Here is a 24,329-nt window from a genome sequence, read left to right as displayed (position 1 = left end):
AACTTCATCGCAAAAAAAAAAAAAAAAAACCCACATGTAATAGTTAAGTCACTAACTCTGTGACTATACTGGTTTTGCTCTTTTTCTACAGATCTAGCTTTTGTTTAAATGCATGACCTAGTTACTAAGAATTGTCTTAGTATTTCATGTAAGAAGTACTAAGTTGATTTATTTAAAGTTAATTTTAATTATATGTGTGGGAAGATTCTTGAAACTTAACATGGCCATGGGGTCAGGGCTGTTGTACCATTCTGTCTACTCGTGGATAGACTTGAAAATTTTCCTTAAACAAACTTCTTAGTATAAAGGTGGTTTGAGAAATTTGTTTACAATAATGACGGTCATAATTATTAAGCCATAATTATCAATAAAATCAGGTTTTTCTTTCTCATATTGGCTAGTGTGAGACGTTTGTGAATGCTCTTCAGTTTACACAATTGCTTTCCACATATTAAAAACAAAACCATTTAGCCTTTATTTTGCATCAGGTTGGTAGTATTAGTAAAATTCTGTATAAACTTCAAGACATGCATAACAGTATTTCTTTGCCTCATGGCCCATTTTCTCTCTTGTTTCCCTTCCTCTAGAGATATATTGCCATTGGAGAACTGGGGAAAGCTACTGATACACTAGATTCTACGGGGAAGGTAACAGAAGAAAAACCTTACGGTATGAAGCTCATCTAATGTAGGCCTGTTTTCTAACATTTACGGAAAGTTTCTGTGAAGGTAGAATTTTAAAACAAATCTAAGTGTTCAGAATTATTCTTCCAAATAACCTCCTTGCTTGCAAAAGCACTTACGGCTAGGATTTACGTTGTTTTCCCTAGTAAATGAGCAACAAAGCGGAGATACTCTGTTAGATTTTATCTGTCTTGCCATTAAAAAAAAAAATTACCTGTCAGCTGTTGAAATAAATGTACCAGGCTTAGTACTTTAAAACTCGTCATGTTTTTGTGCTTTTGGACTATGTAAAAAGAGGACAGAGGGTGAGCCATTTCTCTGAAAGTAAAGCAGAACTCGCTGGGGCCCACCTTAAGTTTCCTACTATCCCTTCTTTCACTACCCTAAGGAAGGACAGATAAATGAAATGGTCTCCTAGCAGCTCTCACAGTACTTATGCTGCTTATAATGCAGCAATTGCAGTTTTCTAAGTCAGTTCACCTGCATGATTATGTCACCAATTTGTGGACTTTCTGGTTTTTTTTTTGTTTGTTTACTGTTATCTCTTAGTCGTAGGCAAGCCAGCATTTGGCTCCCTCATAGTTTTGTGTTGATTATCTTTATTACATATTGCGTATTGCCCCAGTAGTGAGGACAACCTTTTTATTGTTCATAATAGCTTCATTTATTCTGTTAACATTTATATGTAGCTTAGTATCTTGCTCAATTAATCAAGCAACATAAGAAAAATTGCTAATTTATTTCAAGACTTTTCAAAAACAGATGTTGAAATATTCTTGGAATTATTATTATTAGCATATAATAGCAGACCCTCACTTAATTGAAAACCAGCTTTAACCTTCAACCAGAAGACTTGTAAGATTAAGGAGGCATAGGGCAAGAAGAGGACATCAGAGATTTTCAGAGTATACTAAAGTATTCATGAGGACTTATGTAATTAAGTTTCCTGTATCTCTGACTCTATTTACCAAACCATAATAAGGAGAATGATTACTATTCAGAATAGTAGTCCTGGGGTAATATAATTAAGGCTGGGGGGTACCACGTGATGAAAAATATAAGGCGCACTAGAGTAAACAAATCTGGGTTTAATTTCTAGCTCTGCCCTTATCTAGCTGCGTAAATTTGAAATTTTCTTAGTCTCTTTATGTTGCAGTTTTTTCATCTCCAAAATGACAATAATGATAGCAACCTCATAGTGTGATTATGAGGACTGATTGGAGGAGAATGAATTTGGAGGTCGCATAGACAAGTCATGAGGCTCTTACAGTAGTGCAAGCAGAGATGATGGTAGGTTGGACCAGGGTGCCAGGGGTAGAGACAGAGTTTTCCTGTTAGAAACATTTCCCATGATTAGGAAGTAAAACTGGCAAGACTTGCTTTTTAGTTGATTGGATGGGATAGTGAGGAAGTTGTCAACCATGATCTAGGTTTTGGGGTTTTAAAATTGGTTACGTGATGGTGTAATTCACTGAGGATGCTGAAAGTGGAGGACCAGGGTGACAAAAATACTTAAACATAGCCTTTCTTCCTATTCTTAAGCATTTTAGAATTTTAAAAAGCTCTATGCTGTGTTAGGTAATTTGTAACCTTATTTACTTACCTTAAAGAAAGCTCAGTTTGTTAAATCATCTCATTGTAGTGATGCAGTAAATCATAGCAAAACTAACAACTTTTTTCGACTATGAAGAGAAGAGCTTCCTACAGTTTATTGAATAGTATTTGTAGTCCCGGAAAATGAGAGCTCAGAGAATTTTGCTGATTGGTGTGATTTTTCTGTGTGCTTACAGGAAATCAACAAATTTTTTTTTATTTGTTGAAGCTGCTATAGCAGGTACCAAGGGAAAGATAGATAAATGTAAGACCTAGCCTGTGTCCTTAAGGAACTTACTGTCTAATGGAGAACTCTGATCAATATTCTCAACCTTCTGAGACCTAATACAGAGACCTATGACCAATATCTTACAATGCCTTCTTTACTATACTGAAATAAAATTCAGAGATACTTGAATTTACTTATACATTTAGAAAAATCAATATGATATTGTAAATGGAATATAAGTAAGAAATAAAAGTAATTTATAATAAAGTAGGTGCATTCATATGTAAACACACAGATACTACTAGCACACTAAAAGTCTTTTGGCTGGAGTGCAGTGACGTGATCTTGGCTCACTGTAACCTCTGCTTCCCGGGTTCAAGTAATTCTTCTGCCTCAGCCTCCTGAGTAGCTGGGACTACAGGCATGCGCCACCATGCCTGCCTATTTTTCGTATTTTTAGTAGAGGCGGGGTTTCACTTTGTTGGCCAGGCTGGTCTTGAACTCCTGATCAACACTCAAACATACAGCATAATTGTAAATAGTGAAAAGTGCTATTTAGGAATAATAGAGTGTTATGATAGAGAACAAAGGGAAAGGCCTTGTTACATGCTTTGATGTTTGAGTCTAAGTCAGAGACTCATTTTCTTATTCCTCTGAGATAGCTTTCAGCTATCTGACGTAACAGTTAAAAATAGTATTTGTCTAGATAGGACAAAATGACTTAACATTAATTTGCCGTTGACTGCATACTGAGTTACTTTATCCAACATCAGTTGTTCTTGACAGGTCGATTAAAAACTGTGTTTCTAGTTGTTACAATGACTGGGTGGGGTGGTGACACCAGCTGCCTTCAATGGGTGGAGACCAGGGATGCCAGATGTCCTGTAACACAGAGGATCGTAGAACACAATGAAGAATTGTCCAGTGTACTGCCAGACTTCAGGATGTCTGCCGGATAGTCATGCAGGTGTATTTCAGCCATGGGGCTGAAACCATGTCTGTTTTGGTCCTCAGTGTATTTTTGGTGTAGTATATAGCATACAGAATGACATATATGACATACAGAGTTTGAATAAAAAAAAGATAGGCAGCAGAGGCATTCTCAGAAAAGATGATTGCAGTTAAGCCGGGAAAGGCACAGCATCTTCCTGCCTTTTGCTGCTGTCTTCTCATCTACGTCTAGGTATTAAGTGTCTGCTACTATTGCTGGTGTCTCTGAGGACACACAGCTTCATTGTGCTCATCTGTTCTCCACTGAGCTCAGGACACTAGGACCGTAGCTTCTCAGGCTAGATGTGGACCAAGCGTCTGGGAAGGCCTAACTGTCCCTGTAATGGGAGTAGTTTTTTCTGTCCTTCCCATGAGGCAAGAAAGGCAGAAAAAAAAAGTGGAATCTCATGCTAATCTTTTATTCTAAACGCCACCACCCCTTAGTCCTGAGATCAGATGTTACCAAGGTCTTCTTAAATAGATGTAGCTGTTGTATCTAACAGTACTGGCTCCTCTTAGACTGTATATGGTTTGGCTGCTGAGACTTATCCTGGAGTAAGCTCAAGAGTTGAATTTAGTTTCAAATTGTGATGTAAACCAATAGGGTATATGCTATAATTGGACCAGTGTGTAGCTGGGTATAAAAATTCTTACAGAGCTGTTTGTATTTAAACTTTCCATTATAAAATGTTGTACAAGTAAAGAAAATGAAACAAAAAATAAAGGTACGATTTTTTTCATTTTTCTATCAATTTTCACAAAACAAATATCTGTGTAGCTAGCTATCACCCTTAGTCAAGAAATAGAAGATTTCTAGAAACCACACTTGTGCCCTATCTGTCATTACCCTGTCCTCCTTTTGCAAAGATAACTACTATTCTAACGTCCAACACTATGGAGATGATTTTAAAACTAAGGCATAGTTTTGCCTGTTTTTGAATTTAGTATAAATAGAATTAAACACTATGCGTCCTTTTGTGTCTAAATTCTTCCACTTAGCATATTTTTGAGATCCATGTTGGTACATGTATGAGTATTTTGGACTTTTTTATTGCTATGTAGTATGCCACTGTGTGAATATACTACACACATACTGTCCCAGTTTGGGGCTTTGTGAATAAAGTGCTGTGTATATTTTATACCTGCCTTTTGGTAGACATATTTCTACCGTCATTTCTCTTGGGTATATACCCAAATGGAATATAAGTCATATATTTTTTTGTGTGTGTGTGTGTTTGTGTGTGTGTGCGCGCATGTGTTCCTGGGTTATAGAATGGGTGTATATTTAACTGCACTGGAAATTGTCAAACAGTTGTCCAAAGTGATTGTACTTGGAACACTTTGCATTTCCACTAGCAGTGCATAAGCATTCCACTTGCTCCACATCCTTAGCTATTAATAGTGTTTTTAATTTTGGCTGTTCTGGTGAGTGTGTAGTCGTATTCCATTGTGGTTTTGATTATTGAATAGATTCAGCACCTTATCAAGTGTTTTTGGCTTACTAGCCATTTTCTTTTGTGTATTATCTGTCTGTTCGGGTCTTTTACCCATTTTTTATTTGTTCTTTCCCTTTTGAGTTGCCTTTTTCTTATACATTTGTATGAGTTTTTGTTTTGTATTAAGCACCTTCCATTCGAGGATGTGTAGGTTCTTTATATACTCTGGATATGTTCTCTTCTTTTGGCTATGTGTGTTGCAGATATTTTCTCCTAATTTGTGGCTTGCCTTTTTCCTCTCTTATCTTTTGAAAACCACAAGTTCTTAGTTTTAATTTAGTCTAGCTTATCAGGCCTTCTCCTTTATGGTTGGTCCTTTTGGTGTCCTGTTTAAGAAAACTTTTCTGACTCTTAAAGCGTGAAGATATTTTCCTATGTTCTAGAAGCTGTTATTGCTTTGCCTTTCATGTTCCCTCTGCAGTCCACCTTTTCTTCCTGCATAGATGTCCAGTTGCTTCAGCACTTTCCCAGTACTCTTGTGTTCTCTCCTTCATTACACTCAAGTACCCACTTAGGCTATTGTTTAAAAAAAAAATCTATTTTTTTTACGTTGATCAGTTTGTTTATACTTGTATGTACACCAGACTATATTAATTGCTGTAGTTTTAGACTATCTTGATATCTGGAAGAACAAGTCCTTCCTACCTTATTACGTATTTTTTTCTGTAGGTTTTTTTTTTATTTTTATGTTTTGAGGTGGAGTCTTGCTCTGTTGCCCAGGCTGGGGTGCAGTGGCACAATCTCGGCTCATTGCAAGCTCTGCCTCCCAGGTTCACACCATTCTCCTGCCTCAGCCTCCTGAGTAGCTGGGACTACAGGTGCCAGCCACCATGCCCAGCTAATTTTTTGTAATTTTAGTAGAGATGGGGTTTCACCATGTTAGCCAGGATGGTCTCGATCTCCTGACCTCGTGATCCGCCCGCCTCGGCCTCCCAAAGTGCTGGGATCACAGACTTGAGCCACCGCACCCGGCCCTATAGGTTTTTTAAAATAATTTTCTTATCAAAGTAAAGAAGTTGCCTTTTATTCCTAATTTGCCGAGTTCTGGTTTTTTAAAATCATTAGCAGACGTTAAACTTTATCACATTTTTTTTCTGTATCTCTTGATTTTTCTCCTTATTCACATATTAAACTAACTTTACATTTCTGGAATGAACCCAACTTAGTTGTAGTGTGTTATCCTTTATATAAATTGTTGCATTTATTTTGCGAATATTTAGTTTAGGATTTTTGCATCTGTGTTTGAGTGAGATTACCCTGTATTTTTCTTTTTATGTCCTGGACTGGTTTTGATATTAAAGTTATGACGACCTCATACAAGAGTTTGGGTGGTGTTCTCATTTTTTCTATTTTCAGGGCGAATTTCTGCTGTTTTTTTTCTAATGTTTGGTAGAAATTACAGGGTGACATCTGTTCTTGAGTTTTCTTTGTTAGGAAGGTTTTAAACTATGGGTTGGATTTTTTTCTACCAACTATTGGTTATACTATTTTTTATTGCTTATATCAATATAGATAATTTTTTCTCCTAGGAATTTGTCATTTCATGTAAAATTTCAAAAATATTGCTATAAAGTTGTTTATAATAGTCCCTTATGACCTTTCTTTTATTTTGAAATATCAAACTTAGAGCAAATAACTTTTCCTAAATTACCCAAGAGCAAGCTCAGCCATGATGTCCCACCACCCCAAATGCATTACCGCAATTCAGTTTAAAGACCCTATTTATTTTTTAAAAACAGCTTTCTAGAAGTATAATTGGCATACAGAAATACTGTATTTAAAATATATAATTTTAAAAATTAATATACATTCACCTTTAAAATCATAGCTATAATGAAAATAGTGAACATATTTATCATCATAAAAGTGTTATACCCCTCTCTTCATTGTGAGTTAATTTTTGAATATGATTTCAGATATGGATTCAAGGTCATTTTTTGCATATGTACATTGTTTTGTAACCATTTTTTAAAAGACTATCCTTTCTGTGGTTGCCTTTGGACCTGTGTCAAAAAACGGTTGTCCATATCTGCATACTTTTATTTCGAGACTTTTAATTCTATTCCACTGATGTATTTATTTTCAAACCACTACCACACTGTCTTGATTATTGTAGCTTTGTAAGTCTTTAAATTAAGGAGTGTTAGCCCTCCAACTTGTTCTTTTTCAAAGTTGCTTTCTTGGTTCTTTGCATTACCATACGGATTTTTGAATCAGCTTGTCAATTTTTATACACACACACTCAAAGTCTACTGGCAGTTTGATTGAGATTGTTTTGAAGCTATAGATCAATTTCAGAAGAATTGACATCTAAACAATATTGAGTCTTCTGACCCATGAAATAAGATACCTCTCTTCATTTATTTAGGTCTTTTATAGCCATAGTTTTGTAGTTTTCAATATCAGATCTTTACATCCTTTGTTTATGAAATCTCTGAGTACCTCAAATTCTGAAGTTTCAGTTTCTAGTAGTTCATTGGTAGTATATAGAAATGGAATTGATTTTTGTAGATTGATCTTGTGTTTTTCAACCTTGCTAAACTCACGTATTTGTTCTAGTTGTTTTTTGTATAGACTTTATATTAGAATGGCTCTAAAGTAGACTTTTTTCCCAGGTCTAGATTAGCTCTGCTCCTAAAGCATGACTTTTCTGGGATGTCTGTCAAATGACCTGTGCATTCAGCAAAGTTTCTTCATTCTGGATGGTTAAAATTAAAATATCCCCCAGCCTTGTAAGAGCTTTGGTAGTACTTCTTTAGTTAATTTTGTAGAGACTCTGTATATATATATGTACAGCTTAGAATTTAGTCAGAGTGTCAAGGGGGCCTTCATAAACATTTCTTTCTCTGTGTATTTTCCTCAAATTCCAGCTGCCATTACTTCCTCAGATTCTGATCTCTGTTCAGTGAGATCACTGTGCTTTGACTATCCCCCTGTCTGTCCCACAGTTAAGAAAGCACCTCCAGACAAAAGCAGGTGATCATGGGACTTGCTTTGTTTCTCTTTCCTCAGGGATTACGGTCCTTGCTGCCTGTTGTCTGTCTAGAAATTGTTGCTTAATATATTTTGTCCAGTTTAACAGCTGTTTATGGTGGCAAGATTTGTCCAGTCACAGTTACTCTATCATAGTCAAATATGGTTTTTAACTCAATCATGTTGGTTTTAGCTCTGTAGTCCAGTTAAGTCTCAACTATCATGTTGTGAGTTCACTGGAAGAGTAAAATTTTAAGGAAATAATGATGTATAACATGATCTTGTATATATTCATTTTATGAAAATGATTTTAAAAAGTTAATTTCAAATGAATGCCGTCACTTTGATGGCTTATTAATTTACTAAACAAAAAATAATTACCCAAGTCCTATAACACTTGTACCTCTTTTACCAAATATATTTATTCTGCCTAGTTATTGGATATATTTACTGTGGACATTTTATTCTGTTTCTTTTTAAATACTTTGGAAGTAGAGTCTTTATACTTATGTCGTAAGAACAATTATTATTATTTCAATTGGACTTATATCATGTTTTGGATATAGCCAGTTTGTACTACATACTCATGTACCACAAGCTTAGATTTTATTATAAGATAACTTGCTGTGTAGGTTGCCTAGTAATTCAAACATCGGATGGATGATTGGCCTAGGTGACTTTTAAATGCCCTTCAGCCTTGAGATTCTATTATTCTTCAGCAAATTAAATTCAGCAGATGTCCTGAGTGCCATTTTAATAGTGTATGTTATATAAGAAAAATTATCTTTGTCTTTGAGAAGCTTAGAATTTCATTAGTGAGATAATACCTACGTGCGTGTATGTGTTTGTGTGTAGAAATAGAATATGTAGAAAGAAGAGAGAAAAAAGGTAGAAAGAGAATAGTTAAAAATTATGTATGATTAATTACAGAGTGAACAGCACAAACCACAGCTGCTTGGAATGTTCAGTCAGAGAAGGAGACAGTATGGCAGAAGTAGAATGAGAAAGAACACATCTTGTCATCATGTGTGTGGTGATATCAGCAAAAGAGGGCCACCAAAGCAGCACAAAGGAGTACACAGTTGCAGGAGTGTCAGTAAAGAGACCAGCTTAGCAGAGGTAGAAAGTTGTTTGGCCTTGTTTTAAAAAATATGTGGCTAAGTTGTGAACTATTGCAATTTTGTCAACAGTGGCATTTCCTTCAGCAAGTGCCAGCTTGGTGACAGCCTTGGCTGTCTAGATCTGGAAATCTTACATTTGTATAACTAAGGTTCCACTAGTAATAATATCTTAATGTTGCCATAGACTAAAATTTTTTCATAGAAAAATCCTCATCTGTATCATGAGATATATCTGAGAAACAGTATGCTATCTGAGGTCTGCCTTTTTGGAGCTGCTAGGTGCTAGAGAAATTCTTTTGAGTTTTATAGCTCTTCTGTCTGAGTCTAGTAGATTCTAGTCTTTTGTTTGTGTTTAGCTTTTAAGGGTCAAGGTCATACTGAGGTTAAAACTGTCTTGCTGGATTGATATTAAAATCTGGACATAGTATTCCATGCTGACTTTTAATTCTGGTATTGGAAGAGTAATTTAAAGCATACTCGTTTTTATTTAATATTGTTCAAATAAAATCAAATTTTATACACATGTACCAGAATAAAAAATTTAGATAAATTTTCTACAAAATGGTAAAAGCACTGAAATTTCTTACCACTGGGTGTGAACTAAACAGATAATAGAATACTTCTGTGATTTAGTTTATTACTAAATAGGAAATATGTATGAAGACATCTTTGAGTATGAAAATTCTGAATTTCAATGTATCATAGGTTTTAGTTTTTAAAATTATAGAAGTGTACTTTTTGTCTTTTTTTTTTTTTTTTTTTTAAGTATGGAACACGGTCAGGTACAGTGGCTCATGCTTGTAATCCCAGAAGTTTGGGAGGCTGAGGCGGGTGGATCTCCTGAGGTCAGGAGTTCGAGACCAGCCTGGCCAAAATGGTGAAACCCAGCCTCTACTAAAAAATACAAAAAGTAGTAATGTGTGATGGCACACGCCTGTAATCCCAGCTACCTGGGAGGCTGAGGCATGAGAATCACTTGAACCCAGGAGGCAGAGATTGCAGTGAGCCAAGGTCACGCTACTGCACTCCAGCCTGGGCAACAGATTTAGACCTGTCTCAAAAAAAAAAAAAAAAAAAAAGAATAAAAATAAAATATGTAAAATATGGAACACTTCACTAATTTGCATGTCACCCTTGCTCAGGGGCCGTGCTAGAACTCTGCTTTAATATTGCATCATTTTGTTTGAAGCAATACCAAACAAAAGCTGAAAACATGACTAAGTAACAGATATTAAAAGCTTTATGTATATGTCTTCATTCACATTTTCTAAAATCATTGTTTAAAAAATGCTTGTTTAGTAAGCATGCTAAAACCCTTGCTTACGTGTGTTCTTTTTTTGCACTGGCTCATTTTTGAGGCTGGCTGTGAGTGTTCATGTAAAACGAGAGAAATTCCAACAACAGAGAAGGGGGAGGTTGGGGGGGACAGATAAATGCAATTTTACTTGACAACAGAGTTGAATGTGAGTGTGTAAAATTTCTGCCATAACATAAAACAGATTTGAAATCTTACCAGGTAAAACTTAAAATGTGGATAATGCCTGTTAATGTTAAGTACCACATTAAGTTATTTACAATATTTGATCCCTAGAGAAACTTAGAAAAGAACTTACGGGTATTATTTTGCTGCTTGTATTCTGATCACTTCATTATTAATTACTGCAGGATCATTTCTATAGCTAATGTGGGATTTTCCTCAGATCTTCTTAAGGCCATAGTCAGAACCAACTGAGTATATATATAAGATGATTGCATTATTTTTATTGGAGAAGAATTGAAGCAAATGAAATTGTTTTAATAAAGAATATAAGACTTTCTCCCTCTTTTATCTCATTAATGTATATTTTATTCTTTTTAACAAGGTAGAATTTTGGCTGTGAAACATATACATAATACATGCTTTTTTGGAAAAAATTGTAAATGAATTTTCAGGGCTGTTGGTGCTGTGAATATAGTACATGTACTTCTGTGGTTGTTTTAGTGTCTTTTTTGTTGATTTTTGGCAGATAAAATAACACAAGAAGATATTGAAGGCATTCTACAGAAATTTACTGGGAATATAATGCAAGTTCCCCCCCTGTAAGTTCAATTAGTAAATTTGGAAAAATGTTTTCTTTTCCAATGGGTAACGTGACTCTAGTTAAAATACACGAGTTTCCTCTTAGCATACGGTGAGGCAGGTTTTAAATCTGATGTGCCAAATGTTCAAGTAAAGGTGAGACAGGATGTGGAGCTTTTAACGCTCTCTAAGAGGGAGTGGAATGTGGTCTCCTTTGTTTCTGAGTGTGGCCACAACCTGGCATCTGTACTATTACAGTGTTTATTGGCTTTTCTGATTCTGTCAACAGACATCAGGGCAGTTCTGGAGCCCAGAGATGTCTCTTTTCCTAGAACTGTTGTGGAGGGACCAGTCCAGTCTGGGAGGGAAGTCAGAGCTGTGAGTCAGAGTCCTAATGTACACTGCATGTCAGGTGCTGAGATCATTCCTGTTGGGCACAATCTTTTGCTTCACTGTTCTCTACAACCAGCGAAAGCAATGAGAGTTACAACTTACTAAAAATATAAGTAGATTGCTTTACTGCTTGTCTTAGTTTCTTTGGGCTGCAGTAACAAAATAACATAAACTGGGTAGCTTATGAACAACAGAAATTTATTTCTCACTGTACCGGAGGGTGGGAAGTCCAAGATCACAGTGCAGTAGGCTCAGTGTCTGGTGAAGGCCTGAGATGCCTTCACAGATGGCACCTTCTTACCGTTTCCTCCCATGGTAGAAGGGGCAAGGCAGCTCTCTGGAGCCTCCTTTATAAGCATACTAATTTCTTTCATGAGGGCTGCACCCTGTGACTTAGTTACCTCCCAGAAGCCTCCACCTCCTAATATTATCACCTTGGGGGTTAGGATTTCAGCATATAAATTTGGAGGTTTGGCATTCAGATCATAATACCATGTAGCCATATTTTCATGCACATTACCATTTCAAGCAAATTGCCTTTTTTAAAAAAATGGCTGAATTGGTTAAAGGATATGTCAGGATAAGTTTCTGACTTTTTTTTAGATTTTAGTATTTATTTTGTATTTAAAATCTTGGGATTTTTTAAGGAACATTAAAATATCTCTGAGGAGATGCTTTTTCATGATTTTTGCCTCAAATGTAAAATTTTAAAATTTTGGCAAGATCTGCATAAACATTATTTTGGATCATTGTTAAAATAAATTAAACTTATTTATGTATAAGAATTGTTTTAGTATTTTCTATGATTATTGCAAGGATTTTGTTTTCTAGTAAAATTTTATGAAAAGCTAAGGTACGCTAAGTAGATTATTTGCTTATTAGCTTCTTAGAAATATTTTGGCAACTTATATAAAAATGAATATTATAGTAGAGATTGTTTCAAGGAAATATAGCTGAGAGTATTATGACCAGAGTCTACTAAATTCCTTGTGCCTTTAACACAGAATGAGGACTTGTAAGGACAAGACATGAATAGATCATCCCCAGAAATATGATTAAAGAATAAAATTGGTAACACTGCTTATTGTGTGCCAGAATGAAGTTATATCAGCCTTAGAAATATTTAGAAACTCTATCCATGACAGCATTATGGAGTAGGTTAGAATTAAAAATTCATTCATTTTTCAGAAGGATTTTCATTGTCAAGCACTGCCAGTCATCCTTGCTTTCCATGCCAAATCTGGAATTATAATCTCTCAATCTTTCCAAATCCCTCTCAATTCTTGCTCTCCTTTCGTTTCCTTTCTCCTTCTCTCATCTCATAAGCTATTCTGCATTAAAGAAAGATGGACAGAGACTTTCGACTTTGATGAAGAGAGGTGAAGTTGTAGAAGCAAAACCTGCCAGGCCAGTGACTGTGTACAGTATCTCCCTTCAAAAATTCCAGCCACCATTTTTCACATTAGGTAAGATGGAGAAATTTGAAATCATTTGTTTTTACATGTACTTTTGATTTGTATTTGGCTACTTTTGTGTCATTTTAATAGATCTGTAGGATGTTGGAGATGTTTTAAAATTTGAATTTAAGGAAAGTTAGGATTTCTTCATACTTTTTTGGTAACACATTTAATGAGACACCTGTAGCTATATGGAGGTTCAGAAGTGCCTTTCTAACTACGCTGACTGTTTCATGTATTGTACTATGTTATCTTACTAGAAAGTTGAAAGTAACATACTTTAGATCTCTATAGAGAAGAGTAGGTAAGGAGTATATACTTTTTAAATTTTAGTTTTTATTATCTTTTGGATGCTTTTCCTTGGCTAGTACCCAATACATTCAGTTTTAGAATTGACATTAGTTTTCCATTGAAAACAAAGCATTTTTAGTTTTTGGACAAGAAACCCCTCACCCCCTTCTTCACCACCTATAACTTATTAAAGATCCTGCAAATATGGAAAAAACGGGTAAGTCAGAAATGTATTCTTGAATACATGGTCACACTTTAAATTCAAGTTATGAATTTTAATTTCTAATACATATTTGAAATAAATGTAAACACTAAAAAGTTCATTTCTGTTGTTTGGAAATTTTATGATCTGACTGCAGAAAGTTGTAAACATGTAAGATCTGTGAAGAATCCAAAGCTGTAGTTCTTAATCCTCAGACTCCTTTAAATTGGGCCTACCCTTAATTTCACAGTGGATTGAATAGGATTCCTTTTAAAAATAATGTCCCCAAATCTTTTAATCTAAACTGTATTGCTTTTTTTGATTGGCACTATTGTTTTATCTGTGTTATGTTTCTGAAGGATATGGTTTTGTATCATTAGAAAAAAAAAGTCACTTTGTGTCTTCAGGTTCCTGCTTCTAAAATATTTGACAGATAATGAAAAAAACACACTTAAAAAGGTTGTGCTCCATTCCATGAAAATGAAGCAGCTGGTTTGGCAGAGTAGATATTCTCTATGAAAGCAAGAAAATCTCAGATTTTTCAGATTGCATTTAAGTCAGAAATACTTTATTGACTAGGGAGAGCGTAACAGGCCAAAAGAGCTATCTTTTCACTCAAGTCAAATATCATGCAAGAATGCTAGCACACCTGCATTTCATCCCAGTGCCCACTTTTAATCTCAGCCGTGGCCCCCAACCATGAGCTGACTGAAGAAAGCGGGGGGTGATTAAAATCCCCAGATGGTGAGTTTTGATTAATTCCCCCAAATGACTTTATTTGTACCAGTAAGACTTGAAGCAGCTAGAATGTAGTCCTTTCGTGTGGAAATGTGGCAGCTCTTTTCAGGAAGTCTTGCTGGTGAATAAAAATAATGGAGAGCCCTGTTCTTAACCAATAAACTTGTGTTAAGAAGATATTTAGATTCACATTCAGTTCTGGGACATTGTATAATTTTAAGTTGTTTTATGATTTCTTCAGGAGTATTTCCAAGAGAACATTTAAATAAACTGAGTTCTTCATGTGTAGTGCAGTACCCCAAACATAATTCTTGTCACTGTGAAAAGGGGTTTTTGGTTGGTTGGTTGGTTGGTTGTATTTTTTTTGAATGTACAAATCAGAAATATTTAAAAAATCTACAGCTCATGATGGCAAAGCTACCATTTCTAACTGTTTACAACCTATTAAATGAACAAGTCATACAGATCTGAAAATATTTTTTAAAATCTACAGCTCATGATAGCAAAGCTGAGATTTCTAACTATTTAAAGCCTATTAAATGAACAAGGCTGAAGTATTAAAGTGGTATGACTTGCCAGTTAATTTAAAATGTGTTCATGAGTTTCTGCTGTTTGCTTTCTCCACACTCTGACTTTTCAGTCTCACAAACACATATGCTACTGGATGAATAATTTATGTTTTAGTGCATAAATATTTTATCACTCAATTGTTTGCATAGTGCATTTTTACATTTGTTTAGGGGCATCATTTCTATGTAAAGTGGATTTCATAGGAGGTTAGCAATTTACTATGTCACTGTTAACATTCCAGATGTTGAATGTGGAGGAGGTTTTTATATCAGAAGCTTGGTCAGTGACATTGGAAAAGGTAAGCATAAAAATGAATTATGAATTATCATTTAGAGAGCAATACTTCTTTTCAATGGGAAGAGGGAATTTTCCGTTTTTCTTATTTCTGAGTACTGGCCTTAGGAACTGAACTCTTGCTGCCTTCAGCTTTAAAAGCATTGTAGGTTTCTGGCTTGCAATTATCAGCCTCAGCAGCTGCAGTGAAATGCTTGTAATGGGAAAGAGGAGAAAGAGAGAACAGAAAATGAAGACAGGAATAATGAACTTAGGGCCAACATCTTTTCAAGTACAAAAGATTTTAACTCAAACTAGGGATAGGAAAAAAAAAAGATTTAACCTTCTAAAAGTTATATTCAAATTGTTTTAAACTGGAAGCCGTAGTCTTTATAAACAGCCAGAAGGTTTCGGTTCTGGCTGTTCCATTTACTGGCAGCTGTTGCACTGGACAGGTCATATGATCTCATCTGTGAAGTGAGGGTAATCTTCATGGGATTGCTGTATGAATTAAATAACAGAAACGTGCGCAAGTTCTTTGTTGATTTTAAAGCAGCTTATAAGGTGGATTATTAAGTATTATTTTGCTGTTTAATCATTTCTTTATCTCAGGGCTCTTGGTTCTTGGATTACACTCGTGCTTTTAGGTGATTTTGAGAGATTTGAATTGAGTACAGTCATTTGAACAATTATAGACTATGAAATACTGAATCAATTATCTTCTGGATTTTTTCTCCACCTTTTGTTGCCATAGAACTGTCTTCCTGTGCCAATGTGCTAGAGCTGACCCGAACCAAACAGGGACCATTTACGCTAGAAGAACATGCCCTTCCTGAAGACAAATGGACAATTGATGACATTGCACAGTCTCTTGAGCATTGCTCATCTCTTTTCCCAGCAGAGCTGGCACTTAAAAAATCAAAACCTGAGAAGTCTAATGAACAGGTTTTGAGCTGTGAATATATAACTCTAAATGAGCCAAAGGGAGAAGATGATGTAATTAAGACGTGTTGAGATGACCTGGGAATATCATCATTTTCTAGTTGACATTTGAATCCTGTGTGCAGATGCAGAATGACAAGCTACATTCAAAAGACAAACAATATTTCTAAGTTTTCTTTTTTTTGCATGAAGAAAAATGTCCATCATTTACAGTTTCAATAACATATAATTTATTTGCTATGCATTATAAATGGCCTTGCAGTTCAGTTGTTTGCTGTGTTGTGGAATGTTCTTTTAGGATTTTTTGTATTGTGAAAATATGAATATGATTAGATTCAGAAAAAAATTAACTTTCTGAATTTGATCTGGCTTAAGTCTTGTGAAAAAGTTGAACAAGTTTCTAATCGAAGAAAAAATATGTGAGCTCCATGTTTCTTTAGTTTCACAAAAATGAACATAATTTAGTGTTATTTTTACTTTATTTAGGCTTCCTGGTGGCTTCATTTTATTGAAATTCTTTAAGTTGTTTAAACTGGCCATTATTGATCTCTTTCTTGTGTTTTGGAGAGTTTATTATTAAAAACATTTCTTTGATAAAATGGCCATCATCTAGTAATACCTGTGTTAGTTTAGATCTCGGAAATGAATAAACTTTGATAATATTTGTGAATGAACCAAATTATTACTGCTACCACTAACAGGTTGTAAGTAGAAGACTAATAATTGAAGTCACCTTCCTACCGTTAGAGCAGAAGACAGCTCCTATAGTTTTGTATTTTGGCAGCTATGAGATATGTTCATGGTAATTTCAACATGGTTAAGCACTTTGTACCAAGTTACTAACATCATTTTTAAAATGTAAAGAATGTGTCTTCAACTAAAAACTTTATTCTTTAGTATTTATTTAAATCTCTCTATAGAGCGTTATCCCTATGACATTGTTTCTTTTGTTTGCTCTTTCCAGAGATATTTATAGATGTTGAGATGGCTGCCCTGCATTTCCAGCTAATCTCTTCTGCTCTAAATATTTAAAAACAGTTCTTCTCAAACATTTTCATTCAGATAGCTTTCTGAAAGTTCCCTATCCCTCTTTACCATAATTTTTTAAATGCAGCCACATTATAATAGTAAACTTCATATATAATGAGTGCTTCATATTTTTGTTGTGGGAAAGCAATATATTATGCAGCCAGTCTGTGGAAACATTCAAATCCCTCTTCCTTTACTCAAATACGGTTTCAAAAGGAAGACTCATGAGAAATTTCATAAAATACAAGTTTTTAGATGTTTATGCTTTGTCTTTTTAAAGGTGTTTTCCTGCTTTGTCATCTCTAACTCTGAAATTTAAAATAGGTAAACTAAAGTAGTTTTATTTGTGCTTAACCCAATTGAAACTCAATGTAAAATATTATATATGCTTCAGTACGGCATTTTCAGCATATTGGCAACATATTTTAAATGAAAACATTAAAACAATTCTTAGTATGAGACAAAATTGTAAGGAAAAAGAATGTTAATACCATGATGCATTAACATAACATACCAAACACACAACGTCATAAAATGAAAATGTGCAGTTTTAAAACTGTTCATATCTGGTGCCCCATGGTGTGTGTCAACCAAAGGTGGCAGTGGCTGCGCCTGCCTGTTGGAATGGTACAGGTTACGGTATGTCCTCTTCCATTGCAAGTTAAAGTCCAAATAGAAAAATACTTAGGTTTTAGAACACATCGGAGGTATTTCTGCTGTATTTTTCAACTTAAAAATTGACACATAGAGTTTACTAATAGAGGAGTAGAGATTGTTGACAATTTTTTTAAAATGATAGTCACCCTTTTTCTTTTATATTTAAAACTGAAGGAAATTTTGCCAAATGGGAAAATTACTGTTATCTCTACCATCTTAATGTAGTAACTTTAGAATTTAAATTTTTATATTACTATTTTCCTTTTTGTTGTTCACATAGTCTTAAGGCACCTATACTTTTAAATTGACGTTTTCATTTGATATTATCTATATGTATTTAGTTGTGATAGTGATTATTTTAATTATATTACTTCATACTCTTAATTTATTTATCTGTTGCTGAATACTTAAGTAGTTTTAAATTTTATTATGATAAATTCCTGGGAGGGGGATTATTTAGTGAAATAATGTGAAGAACTTTATGACTTATGTTTGCCTTATTGCATTCCCAAAGAGTTGGAACATTTTACAGTGTTACCATTTGAGTAGGGGTTTTATATGTTGTTTCTAATTTAGTAAATATAGGAGAGAAATCAAAGTTTTTCTGATTTGCTTTTATGTGATTTACATGTATACTCTGTTCATTTATATAAATAAATATCTTAATGATTTCTGTACATATTTGCATGAGTTATTTGTGTTGTAAATACCTGATAGAAGGATTTTTCATGGTCTGTTGTCCTTTTAATTTTAAAATTTTTGCTAACTAAGTTTGCTAATTCTAATAATTCTTCCCCTTTTATCGTTGTCAGATTAATAAGTATGAAAAGTTTAAAATTTATTGAAACTTCAAAATCTTATCAGCTCTTATAAGCAGTTGAAACTGATTGAGATACTCTGAAAAGTTCAAGACTCATTCATAAAACAAATTAGTTTTCCCTGATAGTCTGGTATTTAAATACCAACTCAATTTTTTTTTCATTTTTGTCAAAATATTCAAGAAATTTCTGTGTCTTATATTTTTCTAGGTCTAAACCTTCATGACGTAATAAAGTTGTTTTACTTGTAAGAAAACGGTAAAAGATTTTAAAAATCTGAAAATGTTTCAACGTGGAACATACCAAATCACTTCTCTTTGACACTTTAAGTTTTTTATATTTGAAAATATTGTCTTAAAAGTTGTTAAAAGTCATAGAATTATTTTACTTATGGTTTTAAAATCCAGGACCTTTACGTAATAGAGATTTGCTCTTTGCAAATTCAAAGTTTTAAAATGCGAATAAAGACTAAACATACTTTCCTCTACCTGTACTGACTAGGTTTTTTTTTTCTTAAGTACTTGAATTAAAACAAGCCATTGACTCATCATCAGAAATGATTTACTGTATTAAATAAGAGTGCTTTGTATCAGATCTTCAGTACATTTTGTGTCCCCTGACCAGTTTGAAATTTGTATCAGAGTGACAATGAACATTTTGAGGTTCAATTAGATGGTGAATTGTTCTGTTTCAAAGAAAGTAAGTAATTTACCTGATATCATGATGTATATAATAGAAAAAGATGTAATTCAAAAGCACTGTAAAATGCTGAAACATTTAAATAGAAGAAAAGATAATAGATACGAGGTTTATGCACTGAAATGAGTATAATGGCCTTGTAGTTAAATTTAAAGAGGAATTATCTTGAAACAATTTCTTTCTCTAAGGTATGTATGAGCAGAGCTCTAGTTTGTCCTAATTCTTCATTACATACTATTTATTAAGCAAATTTGTTAAGGCAGTTGAATCAGCAGTGCCTTCAATTGTTAATGTGTGGGCTAAATTCTCTTTATAAACAGGAATATCTTCACATTACTGCTATAAATAGTGATACTGGTCGGAAAGTTGAAGTTGGGGAATTATTTTGCTCTTGTTATCCATAACCCTTAAAATGCAGCATATTGATTTCTATCTTTACCATTAGTCAACTCTTTGATCCTAGGTGAATCACTTAATCTCTTTGGGTCTCAGTTTCCTTATCCTTACAACAAAGGAGACAGACTAGTCCATCTCGAAGAATCTCTCCAACACTAAAATATTAGGCTTCCAAGTGGAGATAATTAGTAATTATTTTGCTCAGGAACTCATTCCTCATGAACCTGAGCTTTTATATTTATTCGTTCTGGAGAATTCCCATCCTTCATTTCTTTGGATATTGCATCTCTTCCAGCTAGTAATCCTATTTAAGTCTTTTTGTTTTATTGTGTATCTAATTACTCTTTCGTATTTTCCATGTCTTTATTCCACTATGCTGCATACTGGGGAATTTCCTCCAATCGTTTTTCCAGATAATGAATGCCTTTTGCTATTTTTATTTACTGTTTAACAATCATATATTTATTCCAGTCACTCTTGTGTTTTTTATTTATTTATTTATTTATTTATTTTGAGACAGAGTCTCACACTGTTGTCCAGGCTGGAGTGCAGTGGTGCAGTCTTGGCTCACTGCAACCTCCACCTCCCGGGTTCAAGCGATTCTTCTGCCTCAGCCTCCTGAGTAGCTGGGATTACAGACGTGCACTACCATGCCCAGCTGATTTTTTTACTTTTTATTTTTATTAGAGGTGAGGTTTTACCATGTTGGCCAGGCTAGTCTTGAACTCCTGACATCATGTGATCCTCTCACCTCAGCCTCCCAAAGTGTTAGGATTACAGACGTGAGTCACTGTGCCCCAGCCTTTTGTTTTTATTTCTACACCAGGTTTTTTTCCTCCAAAATCTGCCTCTTCTTTTTTCATGTGTTGTCTTACTCTTTCATTAAGGTTTTAGTGAAATGTATTTTTTTTTTTACTTTGGTATTTAATATACATACAGAAGGTCACACAAAACTGTATAGCTTAGTGAATTTTCACAAACCAAACATGTCTGTAATCAAACAAGTCAAGAAACAGAACATCACTAAGGCCTCCAGAATCCTCTACTGCTTCATTAAGATAATAGATTAGTGTTTCATGTAACAATGTAGATTAGTCATTTTGTCTGTTTTTGTGCTTCATATAAATAGAAGTATGTGATATGTATTCTTTTATGTCTGGCTTCTTTTGCACAAAGTTACAATCATGAGGTTCTTCCATATTTTGGCTGTCTTAGCTTGGGCTGCTCTGATTAAATATCATAGATTGAGTAACTTAACATACTTGTTTCTCAGAGTTCTGGAGGCTGGAAGTCTGAGATCGGGGTGTTATTGTGTGGTTGGGTTCTTGTGAGGGCTGTCTCCCTGGCTTGGAGAGGGCTGCCTTCTCATTGTGTCCTCACATGTCCGAGGGAGGAAGCTTTGTCTTTCTTCCTCCTCTTATAGGGATGCTGACCCCATCATGGTGGCTCCAACCTCATGACATTGTCTAAATGTAATTACCTCCCAAAGGCCCCACTTCCTGTTCATTGTCATTGTTCAGTATTTTTCAGTTATTACCACTATCGATCTGTTTTACTGAACGATGGACACTTGGTTAGCTTTCAATTTTGACTATTTTGAATAATGCCTCTATGAGCAATCTAGTACTTGTCTCCTGGTAAACATGCACACATTTCTGTTGGAATTTTTTTTTTTTTTTTTTAGACAGAGTCTCACTCTGCTGCCCAGGCTGGATGGTGCAATCTCGGCTCACTGCAACCTCTGCCTCCCAGGTTCAAGCAATTCTCGTGCCTCAGTCTCCCGAGTAGCTGGAAATAAAGGCACACACCACTACACCCAGCTAATTTTTTTGTATTTTTAGTAGAGACAGGGTTTCACCATATTGACCAGGCTGGTCTCAAACTCCTGACCTCAAGTGATCTGCCTGCCTCAGCCTCCCAAAATGCTGGGATTACAGGCATGAACTACCATGACCTGCCTCTGATGGATTTTTCCAAGACTGGATTCTAGGTTGCAGAGTATACATATGTTAAACTTTAGTAGATACTGCAAGCAGTTTTTCAAAGTTGCTGTACCACCAGTGTATGAGAATTCTGATGGTTTCACATCCTTATCACCACAAAGCATTTTACGTTTTCATCTTAACCATTTAGGCACATGTTTACTTTATCACTATATGGTTTTAATGAGGTTTTCTCTGATTTCTTAGAGTTTTTCTTTATGTGTATTTTTTAGTCTCATTTTCCATGTAGTCTATTAATCTATTTAGTCTTACTGTCTATTTAGTCCTAATAGTCTCTGTTAAGTCAGTTATCTGGAATTCTTAGGAGTATGCTCTAACATTGCTTCTTGAATCTCCCCATTCTCAGCCAAGGAAGATTGTGTCCTACCTTGTGTTCTTTGTGTTGCAAACTTGGATTATGAGTTAATTCAGTGAGACTCTATGGGAGTGTGTGTGCATGGGTTATGGGAGTGTGTGTGCATGGGTTATGGGAGTGTGTGTGCATGGGTTATGGGAGTGTGTGTGCATGGGTTGAGAGTGTCCTTCCAGAGAGATTTTGGGATTGTTTCTGCTAGGCACACCAGAGATAGTGCTGTTCCAAAATCCTTATCGTAAATGATCATTGCAGAGATGTTTTGTTATTGTTGTGTTGTATTTTGTTTAATTTAAAGCCTAAGTCAATAAAAAAAAGCTTCCTTGTTTTTGCCCTATGTTTGTGGTAAATTGTATTGTAGTCTACCATTATATTAAATGTATAGTCCTTTAAGGGTACCAGTTTTATGTCTGTGTTTGCGAGTATCACAATTCCAAAACCTACCTCTCAAGATCCACACTTCATTTCCATCCCCAATTAAAATGCAAACCCTTTCGTTACAGAGAGGAGTAAATCTTGCCTCCTTTCCCCACTACCTGGATTGCTGTAGCATCAACAAGTGTGTTTGTCACTCTGGTTTTCAGAGTGTTCTTTATTTTGGACCCTGGTCAATTTCCTTTTAAGTTATTTAAATTTTATAATAAGTTATTTAAATTTTAAGTTATTTAAATTTTAAGTTATTTTAAATTATTTTTTAAAGGAATTTTTTTAACGTCACATTTATAAGCAATGGAATTCACCATTTTAAGTGTATAGTTCAGTGAGCTAGCTTGAGGTTTAACTTGCTCTTTTTCTAGTTTTAAAGTAGAGGCTTAGGTCACTTCTTTTCAAACTTAAGCATTTAATGTTACCAGTTTTTCTTTGAGCACTGCTTTAGCTGCATCTCATAAGTTATAAAAAGTTGTCATTCAATTTAAAATAATTTTCATTATGATATTTCACTTTACCTATTACTTAGAAGTATATCATTTACTTTTTTAATATTAGAGGATTTTCTATATAAAATTCTCTAGTTGATGTTTAATTTCATTACAGTGAGAGAATATAAAATACATGAACATAAAATGTGTGATTTCCATTCTTATAAATTTGTTAAGACTTGTTTCATGATTCAGAATTGGTCTACCTTGGAATTTGTTCCATGTACATTTGTTAAGAATGTGCTTTCATGGTTGTTGGGTGGGTCATTCTGTAAATATCAATTAGGTCGAGCTTGTTGCTTGTGTTATTCAGGTCTTCCGTAGCCTTAATGGGGGGTTTGTTTTGCTTTGTTTTGTTTTCTGTTTTTGGTTTACTTTGCCTATCAGTTACAGTGAGACGAGACCTGCAATCTCCAATTACAATGTTGGACTTCTTCAGTTCTTTTTTTTTTTTTTTTCTGAGAGGGAGGCTCACTCTCTTCCCCAGGCTGGAATGCAGTGGTGTGATCTCGGCTCACTGCAACTTCCTCCTCCTCCTGGGTTCAAGCGATTCTCCTGCCTCAGCCTCCCAAGTAGCTGAGATTACAGGTGCCAGCCACCAAGTCCAGCTAATTTTTGTATTTTAGTAGAGACAGGGTTTCACCATGTTGTCCAGGCTGGTATCGAACTGACCTCAAGTGATCTGCCTGCCTCAACCTCCCCAAATGCTAGGATTACAGGCATGAGCCACCGCACCCAGCCCTTTCAGTTCTATCACCTTTTTTTGCTATATTTCTATGAGAGCTTTATTATTAGGGGCATATACATGTAAAATTGTAATGTCTTATTGATAGACTGATCTATCATTATGAATGTCTGTATTCATTCCTGATAGTATTTCTTTTTCTAAATATTTTTCTGGATGTGTCTGCTATTAACATAACCACTCTGGCTTTTTAAAATTAGTGTTTTTATGGTATATATTTTTCCTTTTTTTTTTTTTTTTTTTTTTTTTTTTTTTTTTTTTTTTTACTTTTAGATGTTACGTTTCCTTATGCTTAAAGTCGGTGTCTTACAGGCAGCATATGTCTGGGTCTTAATTTATTATTTAATCTGATAATCTCAATCTTCTCGTTGGAATGTTTAGGCCATTTACATTTAATGTAATTATAGACATGGTTTGATTTGCTATACCATCTTTTCACTTGTTTTATATGTGAGCCATCTTTTCATTGTTCTTTTTTCATCTTTGACCATTTTCTTTAGTACTGAATACTTTTTTTGTATTTCATTGTATCTATTGGCTTTTTAGTTATACCTCTGAAGAATTTTTTCTGTTTTATATAGGATTTATAATATACATATTTAACTTATCACAGATTACCATCAAATAATATTTTACAACCTCATGTGTAATGTAGAAACCTTACAATAGTATATTTTCATTTCTGTCTCCTAATTTGTAT

General features: G+C 34.6%; 1 protein-coding gene across 2 annotated transcripts in view; it reads left to right on the top strand.

Moving 5' to 3' along the window:
- TRUB1 (TruB pseudouridine (psi) synthase family member 1) overlaps window positions 1-18,377 on the top strand; it is a 45,119-nt gene extending 26,742 nt beyond the window's left edge. For both annotated transcript variants that reach the window (XM_011927829.1, XM_011927828.1), the window contains 5 exons: window positions 588-669; window positions 11,092-11,164; window positions 12,864-13,003; window positions 15,037-15,093; window positions 15,823-18,377. In XM_011927829.1, the coding sequence (XP_011783219.1) occupies window positions 588-669; window positions 11,092-11,164; window positions 12,864-13,003; window positions 15,037-15,093; window positions 15,823-16,082 (612 nt within the window). In that variant the 3' untranslated portion in view covers window positions 16,083-18,377. The remainder of the gene's footprint in view (window positions 1-587; window positions 670-11,091; window positions 11,165-12,863; window positions 13,004-15,036; window positions 15,094-15,822) is intronic.
- Window positions 18,378-24,329: the final 5,952 nt, after the last annotated feature.

This window comes from Colobus angolensis, unplaced genomic scaffold, assembly GCF_000951035.1.
Source record: "Colobus angolensis palliatus isolate OR3802 unplaced genomic scaffold, Cang.pa_1.0 Scaffold75, whole genome shotgun sequence".
NCBI lineage: Eukaryota > Metazoa > Chordata > Mammalia > Primates > Cercopithecidae > Colobus > Colobus angolensis.
This window is presented reverse-complemented; position numbering and strand designations above follow the sequence as displayed.